General features: G+C 44.5%; 1 protein-coding gene across 3 annotated transcripts in view; it reads right to left on the bottom strand.

The window, feature by feature from the left end:
- Window positions 1-239: 239 nt before the first annotated feature.
- Window positions 240-19,469, bottom strand: part of LOC135985993 (junctional cadherin 5-associated protein-like) — a 20,027-nt gene continuing 797 nt past the window's right edge. For 2 of the 3 annotated variants that reach the window (XM_065629729.1, XM_065629730.1), the window contains exons 2-3: window positions 9,640-13,289; window positions 240-5,454 (exon numbers count right to left, since the gene is read on the bottom strand). In XM_065629729.1, the coding sequence (XP_065485801.1) occupies window positions 5,420-5,454; window positions 9,640-13,289 (3,685 nt within the window). In that variant the 3' untranslated portion in view covers window positions 240-5,419. Of the gene's footprint in view, window positions 5,455-9,544; window positions 13,290-19,469 lie in introns of those variants that run through there. The other variant, XM_065629727.1, reaches the window with a different exon arrangement.

Below are 19,469 nucleotides of genomic sequence, written 5' to 3' on the forward strand. Positions count from 1 at the left end.
AAGTACACACGATTTCTGCACCTGATGGTGTAAATGGCCAGTCACAGTGTCAGGTTTTGAAGCAGCAGTCCCCTGGAGAATACTGCAGCCTTTTAACACTTCACCAATACATTTATCTTTCTTGAAGGCAATGCAAACATCAGAGCACATGCTCCATTTTGGCCCATGATAACAACATCGACAACATCACAGAGGAGCATATCCATGCAAAAATCTTTATTTGGAGAATGTCTCCTCTTGAATAACAGCACCCCTCCAGTTTACACGTAAGCCCAGAAACACAGTATTTGCATTGTACAGAAGAAAATACAAAGAAAATTCTTATAACACATTCATCTTGTGATATCATGTAAATAGTATTGTAATTGCTTACCCCTATTTCCTCTCTTTTTATCCCTCTAAATCTGCCCTTGGGCTGGTTAGAGCAGAAATCCATGGCAGTGAGCTACTATTAGTTTTGGAGATAGGCCACAGTATCTTGAAAGTCAGTGTGGAGAATTATCTGCATTATATAAGGTCAAAGACACAAGGATACTGATACACTGTCTAGCACATATATCTCCTTGTTTTCCTTCCAGGTTCTGGTTGGAATGGTTCTGATTATTTTCTCTGCTGGTCCAGAGCTCAAAAGAAGGCTGAGATTGCTGCTGTTGAGGGTGGAAAGTTCCTCCTTCATTTTATTATCTGTATGTTATTGCGGTTTCTCTTGGCTGGGAAATTTCATTTTTATTTCTAATCTCAGCCATGTGTTGGTCAATTCTGACTTAAGTTCCTTTCACCCTCTCCCTGCTGTGCAGCTCTGCAAGCCATATTGCAAACATATTTTTCAGCATGGGTGGGAAGTAGCATTGAGGTTTTGGGCTTTGCTATTGATATCAGGATTTCCCTTTTTCTTTGTCTGAAACATTTTTTTCTTTAGAAATAGAGCTGATGATAAACAGCTTTCTTTGAGTCCCCAGGGGTGAGGTACAGTGAACATTTTCATGCAACTTTAAATGAGAATTAAATCACAATTTCCCAACTTTTCTAATGAATTCAGTGATATAGTCATCATCTCATGAAATCTTCAGCTTGATCCTTTATTGGGATTATGCAGAAGAAAAGAAGTTTAAACTTTGTAGACTCCACTTGTAATTAAATCACACTCCGGTAAACTAGGACTGCAACATCGTGGCTTATTGCCAGTGGAGGGGAATTAGGGGATCGTTTGATCCTCAACCAAGAAAATATCAATGTCCTCCAGAAGGACAGCTTTACAGAAAACATTCAAAAGGCTGACAAGCTGACAATCCTTTCCATTCCTTTTAACACTGTTTTATCTCTCTTCTTTGAGCTGGTGGCTCCTGACAAGTAAAGATTCACGTCTCATATGTACTTGCCTCTATCAGATCTTGAACCTGGACAAAAGTGCCCACTTCACAGTTGCAAGAACTTCTGCCATTTAAAATGCAAGAACATTTCACTTCTACTTTTCTCCCAACCACTCCCCTAGTTTTTTTTTGAAAAGGGGGGGTGAAGAAAATATCAGCATTTTAACCCCAAGAGAAGGTTGAGAACTATAAAAGTGACATGCAGCTGGCAACCAAATGTTGACCCTAGGTGTTAATATTGGTCTGTGATACTAGACAAACAGAAATACTATACTAAATTCCAATATTTATATGTAAATAAGCTTAATGAGACTGTTTTTTTCCAAGGGTGACAGATCAATTCTGTTACTTGGCCACTTTAAGCACATGCTGTCCTTAATTTTTTTCAAGAGTCATTGGATGTTTCAGTAGAGAGACTTTTTGCGCAGGAGCTGAGTCAAGGACACTTGATGGTTTTGATAAATGACAGTTTGCAGTAAAGACTAACCTGCCATAAAGCCTGTGGTAGGCATTACAATGGTCCTTCTTCTGCCTAGGGAAGGTTTTGTGAGTTGGTAGCTGACAAGTGATGCTTAGTCAGGCGTTTCATGGGCACTTCCAGCAGCAGTGACCAGGAACCGCTCAGGGGCATTTCCCTCCCCTGCCTCCCTGTCCCGCCGCAGTGCCGCTGGGATTTGACTCTTATCGCTCTTCTCGGAACACAATTCTGCCTGGTTCAAAATACCTCCAGCAGGGAGAAGGGAGCAGGACCGAAAAGAGCGGTTCCCGGTGAACCGAGGCACCGCCGTGCCCCGGGCAGCCGCCGGAGGGACCGGCTGGGTCTGCAGCTCCCAGAGCTCACGGTGACTCTTCTTTCTGTGACACAAGAACCTGAAACTTCGTGTTCATTGTTTATCTCCCTGGCAGCTTGGCACTGCCACCACGTGCTGTCACCGTCACTAAGCCCCAAGGCTGATGATCCATTCTGGATTTCAGCTGGGTGAAAGGAAGGAGATGGCAGGTCCTATTTAGCTAGCTATCTGCTGAGGAGTCTCCCCATTAAGCGTTTTCGAAATATATAAATGAGGCATGGTTTTTTTGCATGAATTTCTGGGAGTGCTCGTGAAACCAGTATCTTCCCAACCAAGCCCTTGGATAACCTGTCAGCGAACTCCAGCTTCCCCAGCTGCAGCAGTACAGCAACAGCACAAACTGGATACACAACAGCTTGTAACAATGCAATTTCAGATGTTCTAGCTCTGCTCCTTCTCCAGAGAACAAAGATAAATGCACAGCCCTTCACTGCTGCCCTGCAGTCACCCAGCCCTAGCCCCCTGCCCTTGCCATTACTTGTGAGTGCTTTCCCATGACAGTGTTATACACCCAAGGAGACAGGCCCTGAAAGTCACCATTTACTGTTTTTTAACTACGTCTGGTACAAAAGGAGCTTTCTGTTGACTGCTGTTTGCAACGGGCAAAAAGTTTCTGGAAAGGTGCTCAGCTGTGGTACCATCCAGCCCATTCTGAGAGCTGACATTTTAATTATGGCACAGGTACTGTAGAAACACTGAGCCACAATCATTCATATAACTACACTGCATGTATTTCTTAGTTGTCTGTATCATAGTATGAAATGAAAATGAAATTTTTAAAGCAGTACTAGTTCTAGTCTTTCATCCACTGGTCAGTCACATACTACTGCAAAATAAAGCTTGCTAACTTTCTAGGTTTTAATTTCCCATTCTTAGTCGATAAAACCTACCCTGCAACATGGCTGCTTCCTTTGTTTTAAGATCTTGTCTGTTTATGTGCATTTCAAAAGTAATTACTTGACATGACTGATGAAACAGACATGTTGCAGAATCAATTAACCCCCTCCCCACCAGAAGAAAATAAAATGCACAGAAAACTCTCGTTCCACATAGGCATGAACTGAAGGTAACACGACTGGTTATATGGGACAATTTACAGTTCTCCAGAAATCAAAGAGAAATTAAAACTTTCGAGTTATTGCCAGGCATCTCAGCTTTACTAGTAAGTGGGATGATGAGAGTTGAAGCAATTCTTTTTAATAACTGTTTTTTTTAATGGGCAGAATTGGTTTGGGGAGTGGGGAGAAACATGTTTTGTAGCTATTTACTAGCCCCTGTATATCCTAGATGGTGATGAAAAAAGGTGGATATAGTAAGAGTGGTGGGAACAGTTTGTCAACAGGTATTGCTACACAGCATGCACAAGAGTTAATAAAATAAATTATACACCAGATTTTCTTTTCAAACAAGCTTTAAATAGTCCATATGTAACAGAATCACGTGTTACAGACAAGAAATTCTTGCTGCCAAAACAGAGGATGAGTGTTTTACCCTGTCATTCTTTCCAAATTACAGACTTCGGAAAATACATTTCAAGAAATCAGAAGATTTTAAAAAATAAAATTATGCTAAAAACCAGAAAAGGCCATTAGAATAGACCAGTGAAGTACATGAACAAGTCATCAGAAGAATGTTAGTACATAGGTACTTAGAAAAAAACACACAGGAGTGGACATAAAGGCTTTAAAGACACAGATACTATGCAGGCTAATTCAGTATCAAAGAGCAGAATGCATAGGCTTTATTATAAACTCCGTAATTCATGCATTTGTGTGTGCAGATAAAATATACTTAAAGCCATGTATTTAAATGCCTGAACTCCTCCCCAGCAACATCAGTTGACTTCAGGGAAGAATTAAACCCAGTTTTGTTTATTTTTATACACTGGCCTAATCCAAACCCATAATCTGTAAAAGGGAACAAAGTAAAAGGAAGAAACCAGGTATTTTATCTGAGCCACTCGGACACACTGGGACAAAGATCCAAACCCACTTTTTGGTAATCGCTGTCACTGGAATGCAATGGCAGCAACACCAGCCCGGACGGTTCTCAGCTGCATTTCAGAAAGTGGCTCCAAGAAGAACAATCCAAGGGTTGAGTGGAAAATAGAAATTAACCCTGTAGTACATACATACGTACATACACACATAGATGGCTCTTTTCAGACAAAATAAGGTAGCGCTACTGAGTATGTGGCAATATGGGGTGTGCATTGAGATATACAGGTGAAATCTGCTTGGGGCACTTTCACTCAGAGGGATAAGTCTTCTTAAAATATAATATAATAATAATACTTCTTTATACTTGCCACTTGTTAGCAATTGTTTACATCATAGAAAAATAGATAGTATTCTGTAACAAGAAATATAGTTACTTTGTTAAAATGGGCTATTTTAAACCAGTTACTATTCTTTCATATAAAGAATTTCTAAACAGCAAAACAAAAATAGGTAATACCGAGTGCAAAACAGCCAGTGGTATACTTTGCATTGGTTTGAAACACTAGTTGCGAGCTACTATAATTACACGTTCTGTACACTGTTCTACAAAAGTCTTCCATCTTTTAGAAGGTCTGGGGTTTTTGCTTTTCTTCTCTCTAGGTGGCAAGTAAGTATTTAATCCAAGTAAATTCAAACTCTGCAAGTCAGAAATAATTTCACAATCACTCTTCGCCACCATTCTCTTGCATTCCTTCCCCCACATAGTGCAGCAGCACTTTCTACTTATGGCCAAAAATCCCTTAAGTTAAACAAAGTTTAGACTGTAGATACTTAGAAGTCTAGCTTATAAATTCACATTCTTTTAAAAATCATTTCACTAATTGCCCACGTTTACATTTACACCAAAGAGAAAGCTCAAAAGCCTCACTTCATACATTTCATCATCCCTGCTGAAGACAAATAAAGTTCAGATGAAACCTCTTTGCCAATGGTAGGCATTAAGTCTTAACGCTACAAAGCCAGATGGTTCCAATGTAGAAGTCAGATTTTTCTGTGGTCTTCACAACAGTTTCAGATACAAATAGCTAATTCCTAGTGGCAGTGGTAAAGGCATTATCAGTACACCATGAACACCACAAATGGAGGCAATATCCAAACATCAAAGAACAAAAAAACCAAACAAAAAGCACCCAGAAAAAAAAAAATCAGTGAAACATTCTCAGTAGAGAAGAAATCTCTGTTCTCCTCTCCGTTCATCTCACACCTTTTCAACTTTGGTGGGGTCATATGTATCTGAAAAAAAGACAAGAAGGCACTATTAATAATGTATTGTGAAATCTATTCAAGGTTGCTAGCTGTGGAAATGAGACATTGTTTCCCTAGCTTTTATTAAAAAACAAAAACAAACAAACACCAAAACTATTACTAGACTTACAGCCTTAAAGATACATACTACATTCCTGACTCAAATTCTGTACTTACACCAGTGTAATTTGGGAGCAACTTGGATCAAATATATGCAGATATAATTTGGGAAACCTTGAGTAGGTAGGAACAAGCACACTGACTGCTAAGCAATTACTTATAGTTTTCAGATGCTTCCACAGGGAGAAAAAGACATATGATTTGCCCCGCATTGTACTGAACAGTAAGGACAAGTAAACACTTTGAGCATCCTAGCAGAGTGTTTAAGGCTGGCTGAAGAAGTGATGGTGCCATCCAGTCATCAGGATTTTTTCATTCAATCGCAAATCTTTGGTTTCAGATTAATTCAGCAGAATGTGGGAAAGCACAGCTGCATTGCATCACTATGGCTGGACTGTCTCAATCTGCAGAACTGCAGCTTAAGTTTAGAACATTCTTCATAAAGCACTGGACTGGCTGACTAACACTGGTCTTCATTTTCAGCCTAACTCCTGTCAGTTCACAAGGACAGACCACACTTTGGTTTTCTTTTCCTGAAGCCCCAAGGACACTCTTCTATCAGATTTTTTTATTGGATTTATCCCAACATTGGCCATGAAGTGAGCAGATAGGAGCCTTTTCCTTCACCCTTGTGATTCTGGGACAGCACTGCCTTGTGAGATCTGCTTACCCTGTGCCATCACGCACACATCTGACTTACCCTTGGCTCCCTGGGATGCACACTAATGTCATGGAGGAACCAGGGCTACCTATGGAGGAGGCTGTAGGCACACGGGGCCTGGACAAACCAGTGCTGCAGCCCGTGCTACCATGTGCTACCTTACTGGTCTTACACAACCTGGGTGTCTGAGCTCACCCTAAACGTCCCTCCTGTAGGCCGTGCTCCCACAGCACTCGCATTTAAACCGTTGAGCGCGAAAATATGCACACATAAATATCACACTTTGGAGTAAAACGCTCACCCTCAGGACTTTTATGTTGATGTGAGTCAATGTCTTCATTCAAACAAGCATAAAAACCCTCAGAGGGAAATTTCTACTCCTGTGTGCAAGTGTCCATCTGCAGCATCCACACTCATACCAAGGGGAGACAGGATATGAAAGAACTTCTGGATTTGGCCCCAGCAGGTGTATTCTTGGTGCAGGATCCTTTATCGTATCTCTTGCCCACTCTTCTCAAATTGCTAAGCCAGCGAAGAAAGGAGTCTGCGCCAGCAACACCTATGTTTCAGAACTGCTTATCACTATTCAGCTTCTTCTGGTATTTCCATACTTCAAGAACAGACAACAGATGAATGTGAAAAAATGAAGAGAAAAAAAGTTTTTGAGGGCTAGTGCACTCCAGGATAATGCTGTATCTTTCTAAGCTTAATGCTCTGATGGTGTGGGAAGATGCCTCTAAAGAACAGAATAGAGCAGAATAGAATAGAACAGAATAGAATCGTTTCAGTTGGAAGAGACCCTTAGGATCATCGAGTCCAACTATAACCTAACTCTAGCACTAAACCATGTCCCTAACAACCTCGTCTAAACACCTTTTAAACACCTCCAGGGATGGTGACTCCACCACTTCCCTGGGCAATGCAGGAACAGTTTTTAGTTGTAAATATTTTGCCACCTAAGCTGCTGGAATGTACAAAAATTCTGAACTGTTCTGTGTGAGGTCGACCTAAGAATAAAAATGGATTAGCATTTCAGAAGCCTGATTTTCCTAAGGCCAGACACATTCACACCAATAGAACTCCCCACAAAATTGCAGGTGCTCACTGTTTGGCAGGGGGGCAGAAAATCAGGCCATATGACATGGAACATCTGCGTGGCTCAGTTTATTCCTTGAAAACTTACCCACACTTGCAACACCCAAACCAAGGACACAAAAGGGCTAGACTGCCAGGCTACATCACAGTTCTGGGGGGACAAACACTGGAGTTCTAGCACTGATATAGAAACATTTATTCAACATTTGGTTAAGCTGATTTGAAATACTCTCTACAGGAACAAAGCCAGATCAGCAGCCTCATGGAAGCAGTCTTCAAACAGCAAAGGTGAAAAGACATCCAGTGCATTTGGGAACGTTTTGGAGATTCTTCTAATGGCAGTATTTGCATAGTAAGATCAGTTTCTTGCACTGAGTTTCAGCAGAGCTCTTACTCTGAGATGACTGTTCATCTGCCAAGCTGCATTATACATATGAAAACTGGTTTCTGCTAAGGGCTCTAGCCTTTGCAACGGGCCCAGTCTGCAATTCTAAGACTAACATCACTCTACCTCACTCCAAATAGAATCACCTTTAGTAATATTCACTCTCTAAAAGCAACAAATGCAATGGTTTTCTGGGATTAACTCTCATTTTGGCTTTTAATAGTACCAGTGAGCTAGTCTGGAAGTTTGAGTGAGGGTTAACAGAGGAAGACACAGCATCAGGCCTTCCTACAAACACGAATCTTCAGTCCTGCCCCATTAAGGTAAAGTGAAGATCTTGCATGCGTTAACAAATTCGGGTCTCTTTGGATGGGAAGAAGCCAGTAAAGGAGACACCTTCCCGCCCCGAGTGAGTGCACGTCACCTATGGTACTGGATGTGTAGCGCAGAAAGGGACATCCATGCTACCCAGACATGGGGACGGCTGTTACGTCTGCAAGGGAACTGCTGCAATGGGAACACACTGCAGAATACAAGCCTGGCATTGTCAGCAAGAAGGATAAATTTAGACCTAATTTACTGCAGAATAACTCTCCAATAAAACACACACAATCTGTTTTGATACATCCCTGAAGTCACGTCACCACAACAGTTACTGTCTTCACTCCAGCAGAAACCCCAAGGGAGGAAAGCATATGAAACGCATGTGGGGCATACTAGACTTGATGGGTACAAGGAAGCTGAATTAGTCTGGAAAATCTGGTGTAGGGAAATATAGTTCAGAGCAGAAAGAGACACAGAGCTGTGGGATACAGAACAAAACATGAATGGAAAGGCTGCAAGACTGTAGGAGCCAATACTTAGAATTTATACAAATATTTCTCTTCAGATGGAAATACATAAATCCACTTTAAAGTATGCTCCATTTAATTTCAGTCCCTCTGTAATGGAAAACTGTTAACAGATTTATATTGATGAGGTTTAATGAATAACCTGTGTAGATTTAAAGGTAGAGTGTCAGCTGTTACAGAGAGGATGGAAAAAGGAAGGAGGAGATTAATATTAACAGCTTTCACACCATGCATTTGCTCACTCCAACTAATTTAATGGACTAGACAGGTGTCCTGGGAGATTTATTCCTTTACACACATCAATGGCAACAACTGATTTTCAGTTGTTCAGCACAATGCCATATGAAAACTGTTTGGCAGGAAGAACAGCTTATGTTACTTTGGGCATGTATACAGACTACACAAGTTTCTATGCTTTTGAGAGATAAGGAACACCAAAAAAAAAAAAAAAAAAAAAAAGGTGTTCACTGAAAAAATAAACTTTTCATTTGACCTGGGGATAACAGTTATTTTCAACATCTGATCTGGAACATATTCATGAGAGAGAGAATTTTCCAGGCCCTTTAATGCAGCCATTTCCCAGAGGCTTCACAGAAGGAACATCAGATTTTTATTTTTAGTTTCTTCTGAACTCTGATATAGCATGTGTCTACTTAAGTATTAGAGAGGGAAAAAATGGGTATTCAAGGAGAGGCTATGATTAAATCACCATGTCTTCCCAAACACTGGCACTACAGTGACTATGTTTGAACTCCTCTGTTTGAAGCTGGCCGTTCACTGAAACAATTAGACAGAGGTAAGACCTCTGGGAGTGCTCCAGTCTCTGTGAATGAGTTTCAGTATCACAAGTGAGTTTTACAGTAACTTTTCCTAAAATGGGATCAGCGAACACTCATGTTATCTATTCCGCAACGAGAGCAAAGCGGGTGGCAACCAGATAGGGGTAGTACCACCTACAGCCTGTTACTATTTGAGCAGCGTTACGTGGGCGTGAGCAAACTGATCATGCCCATTACATAAAGAAACAGAACCCACTTGGATCTCCCATAATAGACTCTTACCTAAAGAAAAATCTCTGTCCATCTTCTTCTTGTCCATTCCACCTAAATATCCGTTTTCACTGAGAGAGATAACACGCTTGGAAACAGCCCCTGAGCTTGCCAGTTTGCCTCCTCTTTCCTCTTGTACCCTCGACAGCTTCTCCTCATCCACATCCTCTCCCGAGTCTGCACTTTTAATGCTCAGACGTCTCATCCGGGACACAGAGTCAACTTCTTTCATTCGCACTAAGCGATCCATGGCAGTCCGGCTGGGTGGAGATGCAAGCTTGCCTTGGAGTGTCTCTATCACTTTCGAGGTGCTTCTCATTCTCTTTTCTGAATGATACACACCTGACTTGCAAACCAAGTTTTGGTCCTCACCTTGGCTGAGACTTGCAGGTTGTTCAAGAACTTGCTCAGTTACCAGGGGTTTAGCACTGGCTTCCTGCTGAGTGCTCTGGTGTTCATCAGGGTATAGAGATCGGCCTCCTCCTCCAACAAAGAGAGCGCTCTCTGTCCAGCCACATTTTCGTCTGCCTTCATAAGAACTATCTTTTTTTCCTTCTTTGTCACTTACTGTGCTCCCCACTGATGACTCAAAGCCCTGGGCACCACTTGCAGGGCTGGTCCCTAGGTGGGGTCCAACATGGTCATCCGGAAGGAGAGACTCCACTGCTATATCTATACCTAAAATTCTTGCAGCTCTTGCCTCCAATGACTCATTCACAGGGATTTCCACTGCATTTGCATTTGAAGAGTGATCAGAACTGTTAGCACCAGGTCCTGGGGCCACATCAAGTCCCACTGACCTCAAATCTGGCTCAGAGCGTCCTTGGTTCCTCTTTGTTAAGGATAAGTGTGCTACCGAGCCTCCCTCTAATTCTGTATCATTTGTGAGAGTTGCACCTTTACTCAGTTTAACAAAGTCTAGGTAATTTTGGTCTTCGCTCATCTCTTGCAAGACAGGGTTATTGAAAGGATTACTGGGACACGAACTGCTTGGGCTACTGGACAAAACTCTCTTGAAAGGGCCCACGCGAACTGGCTGCTTGCTTGTTCTGCTCTCAGCTTCCCCTGCCCTGGTTTCTGTTATCAGACTTCCATCTGCTGGCCTGACTCCTTCACTGCTCCCTCCTGCCTGCCAGGAGCCTCCAGCGCCAACGCAGCCTGGCTCGCCACCATGCTCCATCCCCACGCTCCAACTTTCAGACTTACTTTTAACTCTTCCTGACCTAAATACAGGCACCTCTGGCACGACCGTTTCCAGTTTCCCACCATGTTTTGGCTCTTGGTTGGATTTGTCATTTCTGGATGCCCTCCTCTCTGTAAGGGCACCTGCCTGCGGAGAAGCCGCGCCACCCTCCAAATCTTCTTCACTGCTTGTGCTCTCCTCCTGCTCTTGCAGCTCCTTGTTAAAACTTTCCAGCTCACTTATTGCATCCCAGGGACGGCGACTTACAGGCTTCAACAGGAACTGCCCAAACAGCTCTTTACTGTTGCAGGGAGCGCCTGCTTCTCCTTTAACCACATCTCCCTTGGGAAGAAAGCCGGTTTCCCTCTCCTGGGCAGGCGTGGGCTGGCTCTGGTGGGCTTTTGGGGAGGGGGACTGAAGGACCGAGGTGGCAGTCCTGGAAAACGCACTGTTGCTAGACTGGCTGAGGTACATCTGACCCTTCATGCCACACATGCTCTGTCTGCAGCTTCTCTCATCAGAAGGCAGCCCTGCCTGTTTTGACCCGATCGTGGATGCTGTACATCCCAGGAGCTTTGGAGACAGTGGTTTGTTACTACTGGGCTGCCCAGGCTTTGTATCATGGAGAAACTGTGGGCTTTTAGGTTCTTCAGTGAAACTGGTCTGTGTCTGCTGGTCTTTGTAGTGATCACCTGGCCAGGAGCCAGAGTATTTGAGCTCTCTGTGTTTTGCAGGCTGAATAAATCTGAGGTCATTCATTTGTTTGAACTCTTCTGGTCTCCACAGCTCTTGTTTTTGTAACTCATTTTTATTGGTCATGCTTCCTGTAAGCGCTTGTAACTCCAAGTCCGTTGAAGACATACTTAAGAGACTTTGTTCTTGCAAAGCCCCATTGTTATCAAACCCATTCTTATCAGGGCTCTGGGTTATGTTGTTGTTCCTATCTGTATCTGGCAGATTGAATTCTGATTTAACTGGGATAGAGACCAAACAAAATATAGTTTCATTCATTTTTTTCTTTGAACTCTTTTTGCTCTGCATCCCGGTTCCAGGTTCAAACTTTTTCACTTTTGTAACAGTCTCACAGGTGCTGTCCATATGTGAATGTCTCACAGAAAGTTTGCCTCTTGTGTACTCCGTGCTGGCTTCGTTACGGGGGCTGTGATTAGTTGTGCTATAACTGTCTCTTTGGTCCGGCAAGGCACAATTTTCCTGATCTCGGATGGATGGTGCCAACCATCTGTTGCTATGGATGGAGCTGTCAGAAGTTCTTTCTCCCTTTGCAGAACTGGACAAGTTTGATGCATCCAAAAAGGCACTGTTGTACTGTACTTCAAGATTTCTCTCTTGCAAAGCACCAGAACTGGGACTACATGCATTTTCAGCGTATGTAGTGTTGTCCTGCAGACCTTCCGGTGGTGCAATTTTAATATGTCGTATCCGAGGATCATCAAAGGGAATATACTGAACAGAACGCAGGTGGTCAGCGGGACGCCTCGCATGGCTTTGCTTCCCATGAGGAAGATGGTTGTCTTTGCAAGGGTCGCCCCCTGCTTCTAAAGTATTCACGGCTGGTCGTTGGCAGGGGACAACCCGCTCCGCAGGACCCTGCTGATCGCTGCTGGCAGGTGTGGTGTTGTTAGGCACTTCGCTGAGGGGATGCGGGGTTACGTTTTGGTGAGATGGGGATTTGTAAGATGGAGGAGGTACGTAGACTGGGGGCTCCAAACCAGAGTCTTGAACGCAAGCATCTTGCCTTGGCTCATTAACTTTGGCTAAGTAGGAGGTGGGTTCCTCTTTCTGGTAGTGGTCCTGGAAACCCACGGTTTCTGCAGATGCCCTGGTGTGCCGCTGCAGGTCGTAGGACGGAGGCTTGAGAGGTCTCCCATACTTGGGTTTCACCAGGGGAACAAAATGGCCTCCCGTTCCGTGGTGCTTGGCTGGTTCCACACTCAGTCTGTTTGGGGAGTAGGAGGGGGTTTCAGTTACGCTGAGAGAGTTCTTACTGTTGGTCAGGGAGGGCATTTCCACGCACCTCATGCTCTCGGGCGAAAGGACCCTCGGCAATGACTGCGATTTTCCCTTTTTGTGGGCGCCGAGCACGTTGTCTCCCAGGGTCAGTGAATACAGCTCTTGAAGCAGCTTCTCCCTGTCACCCTCGGACATTTGCCTCCCGACCTTTTTTGGCTGGTTCCAGCTTTCCATTCCCAGATTTTGCCATCTGCAGTCACCAGGCACTTCGCAGGTCTCCTGCAAGCCGCTTCTCCTGACGTACCCTGCAGCCGTCCCCGCCTTCAGCTGGCCCTCCTTGGGGTGCCGGGGACCCCGCGGGGCTGCAGCCAGGCCTTTCATTTCCACAGCACCTTTCTGGGAATAGCCCAGGAGCACACTGAAGTCCTGTCCTCGTCTTCTCCAGTAGGCAAGATCTTTATCAGTCTTGGGCTGGGAAGACCAGGCTAATGGAGGCCTGTCATAAACCCTGAAAAAGAAACGCAACGTCACAGGTGGCTTGCACAGATGCCCCTTCTGTCCCTTATGGGTAAGGCCACGAGGAGCTCAAATGTTGAGTTATGCCAATGGGGTTTGTGAAATCTATTCGCAACCAGATGACTTTATGATTTTAACGAGAGGATTTAAAAGTCAGTCATTAGCATGAGTAAAGGAAGGGACTGACGCTCTGCTGGCATGTTGTTAGCTATGCAAAGCTGCTAGAAAGAGAAACAAATGCACACAGTTCTGTGCTGTGCAAACGTGCACAGCCCTCCTCGATGGACACCAGAAATGATTGTGTTGAACTTATTTCTCCACTTTGCTATATCAAAACCCATAGACATCAAGGGGACTACTGTGGTACACAAGTTTAATAGGAATCCAAAGCTAAAAAGCAGAGGTGGGGAGAACAGGTAAGGGGCTATTTCATAAGATACAGAATTGCAAGAAGCATGATTTGCATCCTAGTACAAGAGATGAAATTAAACATGTCATTTCCAGTGTTGATTCTTGTTCATCTTCTAAAGGGAACAAATTTCTTGAAAGTGCTTTGGATGAAATGATACATGCCACAACAACAGTGACGTATCAGCACAGTTCTGACTAAGATGGAACCAATATTTGAAATCTGAAGTAGCTCAAAAGAAGTATAACACTGTCATATAAAAGACAGATATTAACTCCAGCAATGTATTACTGAAATATGAAAGACATCAGACATTTTATTGCAGAATAGAAATTCAGAACAGAGATTTACAGGAACAGAAAAGTTCTTTGTGTGTTCTGAAAAGACTGTAAACTATTTAATGTCTTACTGAGGAACAAAATCGGTATCTTTCTATATAAATAATTAATCTTCTACTTGAACCATGTTCTGCTATTCTTGTACCTTAGGTGTCCAACAATATAACTGCCTTTACACTATGTAGCTGCCACCAGCATAAGACTGGAAAGAAAAATCAAAATCGACAGAAATAGGACAAGCATGTAGATAGAACCCAAGAATTTATTTCTCTTCCCTCTACCCCAAGGTATATAAACAGTGTCATCTGGCTCTTTTTTACTAAAAACAATGATATATTCAAATAGTAGTTTGTGAAAATTCAGAATTAAAACTAAGCAATCCAGATCCACAGCAATTTTCTTGTATGTATGTTATTAATAAGTTCATCCTATGACTATAAAAGCTTAAAAACCAAACTGGGATAAGGAGCATCTTGTTCATATTAATTCAGCTGGATTAAGACTTAACATCTGAACAAAATGTTCTGCCTCTGAAGCACAAAGTACAGTTCAATTGCCGAACCCCAGGAAGTAACAAATGACTTCGTTAATCAGTGAGATATAACAGGACACCTCCTATATTGGAAAGTTGATTGCTGTAACAACGAACATTTCCATGCCTCTCTGCATGTGGAAACATGCAGCTGAACAAATGCTGCCTTCTGAGATTACCAAAACTACCTTTTCATCTCATTCCCATGCTTCTATGGCACCATTTGTATCTGCTTTTACAAAATGAGGTGAGAAACAGGGTCTAGAAGTAGTGAGGAAGGAATGGACAGATTGCTCTTTCTGTTTGATTTTAACCACCATCATAAAAGGGTCTACAGAAACCGCAGGAAGTAGAGTCATAGATTTCACGATCAGCAGAGATGGTTATGATTATTTAGTTTGACATCTTGCTCAACACAGGCCATCAGACTTCCCAAAATGATTCCTGCTTCAGCGGTAGCGTGTCTTTTAGAAAAGCATCTAAAAATCTTTATCTTTAAATTTCCAGAGATGTTGTTACTAAACTTAATTTGCCATTAAAAAAAACCAAAGTCAACCCAAATTCTTATCGACCCAAATATAAAAACATTGGGGGAAGGAGGTATGGTAGACAATAATACTGAGACTTGTGACAATTGCGGCTAACAGCACAAGAATGGAATAGGATGGTTGCTTAAAGGATTTAACAGGGAATCAGGAATAGGGAAGGAAGCGTTACTTGACTCTTTCTTAGGAAACCACTGAAACAGAATAGTTTTGGTTAGTTCACTTTTTTTAAAAAACAAAAAAAAACCCAGGCTCAAACATTCATTAAAGTAAACTAGCCCTAAGTCAGGACAGCTTCAGTTACGGAAAGGATATTCCTCTGTTTATTAAAAGCTGTTTAAAAGACTAAATTTATTTTTAAAGATTAAAAGATTAATAACTAGGCTCCTGCAATAAATTTCTGAGCATGATACAAACCACTGTGACCTGCACTATGTCATCACTGCAACGTGAATGTAGAAAAGACATTTAAAAGAAGGTACTCGGTGCATTTTAAACCTGACCTTGTCTACGATCTATTCACCAGGGGACAGTATCAGCCTCTGCAGCTTCTGGCTCAGGCACTAGAGGTGGCTGCACAGACAGGGTGTTTCCTGGTCCCTGTGAGCCCCTGGCGAGGACGGCACCGCGATGCGCAGGGGGAGAGGATGCTCCAGTCTCCCCAGGAACCTTCCAGCTCAGCTCCAGCCTGAAGACTCTTCTGCTCCCTAAGATGGAGAGAGGCTTCTGCACAGCTGCAGGCAGCAGCCATGGGAGGCAGGACAGCACAACCACGCTGCTTGTGGCTCCTTCCAGGATACACGACACCGTTGAGTCTTGCTGTCAAGTGCAGCGGTAGCAAGGGGAAGCACCCAAGAGCCACCCCAAGTTCAAAATGCTTCACTACAGCGTCAGCAATGCCACATCTCTGGATGGCGAATGCCGGTTGTGCTGCAGTCTTTGCCTCCATGACATATTATCAGCAAAGGGACCATACAGTCCCCCTCCACGGCGGCCAGTCTTTGGCTGTGCCACCACGGAACTCTGTCTCACTCCAGTGGCACTGACGCACGAAAAAAGTGCACACCCGGACACAGCGGCTTGCAAGTGCTTCACAGCTGGGAGGGGTGCCAAGGACGGAGCGGTCCCATGGGACGAAGTAGGTAGATTTTAGCATTATGAACTCTTTTGTAACAGGCCTGCTTCTAACAAATATCACATTCGCTGTCATAGTGCTTTGAACTGATTATATATAAAATTAATCCAATGAAAACCATTAAAAAAAAAAAGTACTGGTAGCTTTCTATGAATTTTAGGCCTTTGCAAGAAATGAGGCCACCAGTCCACCCTCCACCAGCTGCATGAATGCACTTCACTAAGCCACTGCCCTCAGAGCAATGGGTTGAAGCTGCCCAGCTCCCCAGGGCAACGTTGGAGGAACAGGACCTTGCACAACCCACAGAACAGGGCTAGAAGTGAAGGAGTACGACACAGGCTATGAAGTCAAACCCCTGAAGAATGAGGTCACTGCAGGGCTATCTAGCAATACCACAGGAGCTCCTGTCCCTGTTTCTGTCTGCAAGCAGCAGGCATTAGACATACAGTAGCTCAGGCTGGGGGAGCCGTAGGCACCAGGACAGACTTTGTACCCAACGAGGAGGCACTGTTAAGAAATTTCCAGGACTTGGCAGCAAGGAGGAAAAATTTTCAGAGGGCTGTTCTGGATGCTGACAGCTTCTCTTCTATTTTAGGATCCTATCCTCACATACACTCTTCCAAGCCTCAACACTGGGAAACACCAGTACACTTGTCTCATTTTTTACCAGCAGGTTCTCTCATTAATGATGCTATCTATTTATCTCTAAATTTGCTAGCTACCAACATAGTTCCTCCCGCACAAATAGCTAAGCAGAATGCCTCTTCTCTCCACTCAGAAGAGAAGCAGGAGGGAGTTCTCCTTCTGCGAACCCTCTCATCTCTACCCATAGGGTCATCCTTCCCATTTTCTCTGTCTTGTCTCCTCTTCCAAACCTTTACTGTGCAGCCTCCTAATGCTCAGTTAAGCAAGGACAGCCAGGACAGTTCTCCCACCATCACCTCCCCCACTCTTTGCCTGAGGAACAACAGGATGGAGCAAAACATCACCTCCCTGCTCTGCCGGGGTGTCATTCCCCCCTTGCAAGCAGCAGCAGTGGGTGGTGTGATGTGCCCACGTGCAGTTGCTATGAAGCCTCTCTCCTCCTTCTCAGCCAGGATTGATCAGCAGAAGAATCCCAATGAGTGGAAGTAACTGCATCATCCCCTGCCATCATGAAACACTCTGAGCCCTGCAAACATGTCTGCGAGGGCAGCAATGAGGTGGACAACATCACTTCTGTGGTGTTTGGAGGGTGATTAGTTCTTCTACAGTAGTGGTCTGAGGATGAGTGTGGTGTAGATAATTCCTTACCTGAGGAGCCTGTGTCACGCTCCAAATTGCTGTGGAGCAGGTCAAGGTCTGGGAAGGTGGTTAGGACACACACAGCCTTTTCTGGCCTCCTCCACCCACTGTGCTGCACTGGGAAGGCAGCATTAGCAAGTGGTTGCAGGAAGCCTGCGATGCCCAAAGAGTAGCGTCTTCGTGCTGGACCTTGCTGGGTGGTTGTCCCCTCTTCGGGCCCAAATGGTCCCCAGGTCTCTGCAGTGTGCAGTTCTGTCCCAGCCTCACAACCAGGAACCTTTTTCCTGTGACAGCCCAGAAGCCAGACAGCGAGACCAAGATCCCTGGTGGAGTTCGCTATGGCCCACATGTAACAGACCAAACCACCCCAAAGTGGGTCATCACAAAAATCTTCTCTTCCATTTCAAAACAGCTCACACTTGCGTGGCAGCCCCGTGCCTCGGATGCTTCTCCCAGGCAGGGGAGAGGGTCTGGAGGGGGACTGTCACCCTGGAGCTCAGCAACTGAAACACAGTGCTGCAGCACCCAAGCTGCAGCCAGCTTCCCTGGATCTGCCCCAGGGAGCTCGCTCCTTCCTCCCGCCTGTGCCAGCAGGACAGCGGCAGCACCAGGCTTTGCACTAGAGATGCTCTGCACACCCAGGGATGGCAAGAAAGGGACAGCTGGTACAAAGGTTTTCCCTTGTTCGTAGCCGCTAGTGCCTTGTAAGAGTTCCCAACAGGCTCTCTGGGAATCAGAATTTGCTGCAACAATAATAGTAAAAAAAGATTCCTATTTTTGAGAAAGTGTGACAAAGCCATTTCCAGGGCTGCATTTCCTATTTCGCAGGGAGAAGCCACTTCTAAAAATCAGGATATAATATTTAACTATGGTTGTGGACTGACAGGTTTCACCCCTTGCATTTTGAGATGTTAGGAGGAGACATTTAAACTGTCAGAGGGTATTATTTTGTATTTAGCCTCCACCAGCATTACAGATACCTCTGCCACGTTCAAGACGCAGGGCAGCCCCCTTCCCACCGCCACACACCCACCCGGGCTCTGCCGTACAGCCGTGGGAGCAGCAGCGCTGCGATCGCTTCCAGCCTTACACAGACATATCTTCTTCACATCAGTTTTTCTCCACACTGTAAAATCTGCTCCAAGGCCAAGCATCACCTCCCTTGACACCCCTGCACACTCTCTTCCCCTGCTTCAAAACCTTTTTCCCTTTCATTCTTTTTTCAGTATCTTTTCTCATTTTATCGTCATCCAGTTTACATCACTCAAAACACACCATGAAGGATCCTTCTAATAACCTTTAAACCTGCGTCTTCTCCGTCCTTCTCCAGAAGGGATAGTTCCACCTGGGGACCTTCGGCGCGGCTGGGACTCGCTGCCCTGGGACTGCTTTACATCTGTTCCTGCTCCAGGCAAGCAGGCTCACAAGGGGAAGAGATATGAAGGGAAAGAGCAGACGAGCCCAGCAGTCAGGGGACACGTGTCTTTGCCACATGTTACCAAAGGTCTTTGTAAGAGGACAAGCTCCCAAGGCAACAGCGTTTTGCCCTCCTTTCAGTTTCAAGCGCCAATTAGGCAGGAGGAAGGGGCTTTTCCTCATAAACCATCGTCACACTTGGGCTGGCTTCCAGTCCTGCTCCTGGCTTCCAGTCCTGCTCTAGCCCCTTTCCTTTGTTCATCTGCAGCACCCAAATAGCCGCAGAACAATGGCCGAGCGCGGTGTGTACACACAGCTCTTCCTGCCCGGCTGCCGCGGCCCCGGCGCGCACGTACTCCGCGGTGAGCCAGCCGCGGTTCTGCAAGCACGTTTTATGGAGCGACGACAAGAGCTTCCACTGGTTTTGAGCTGCTTTAAAAAGAAACACACAGGCACCTTCTCATGTTTACTCCACGAGAGTGGCCTTAAAAAAGAACAGGAACGTCCTCAGTG

This window comes from Caloenas nicobarica, chromosome 2, assembly GCF_036013445.1.
Source record: "Caloenas nicobarica isolate bCalNic1 chromosome 2, bCalNic1.hap1, whole genome shotgun sequence".
Taxonomy (NCBI): Eukaryota; Metazoa; Chordata; class Aves; order Columbiformes; family Columbidae; genus Caloenas; species Caloenas nicobarica.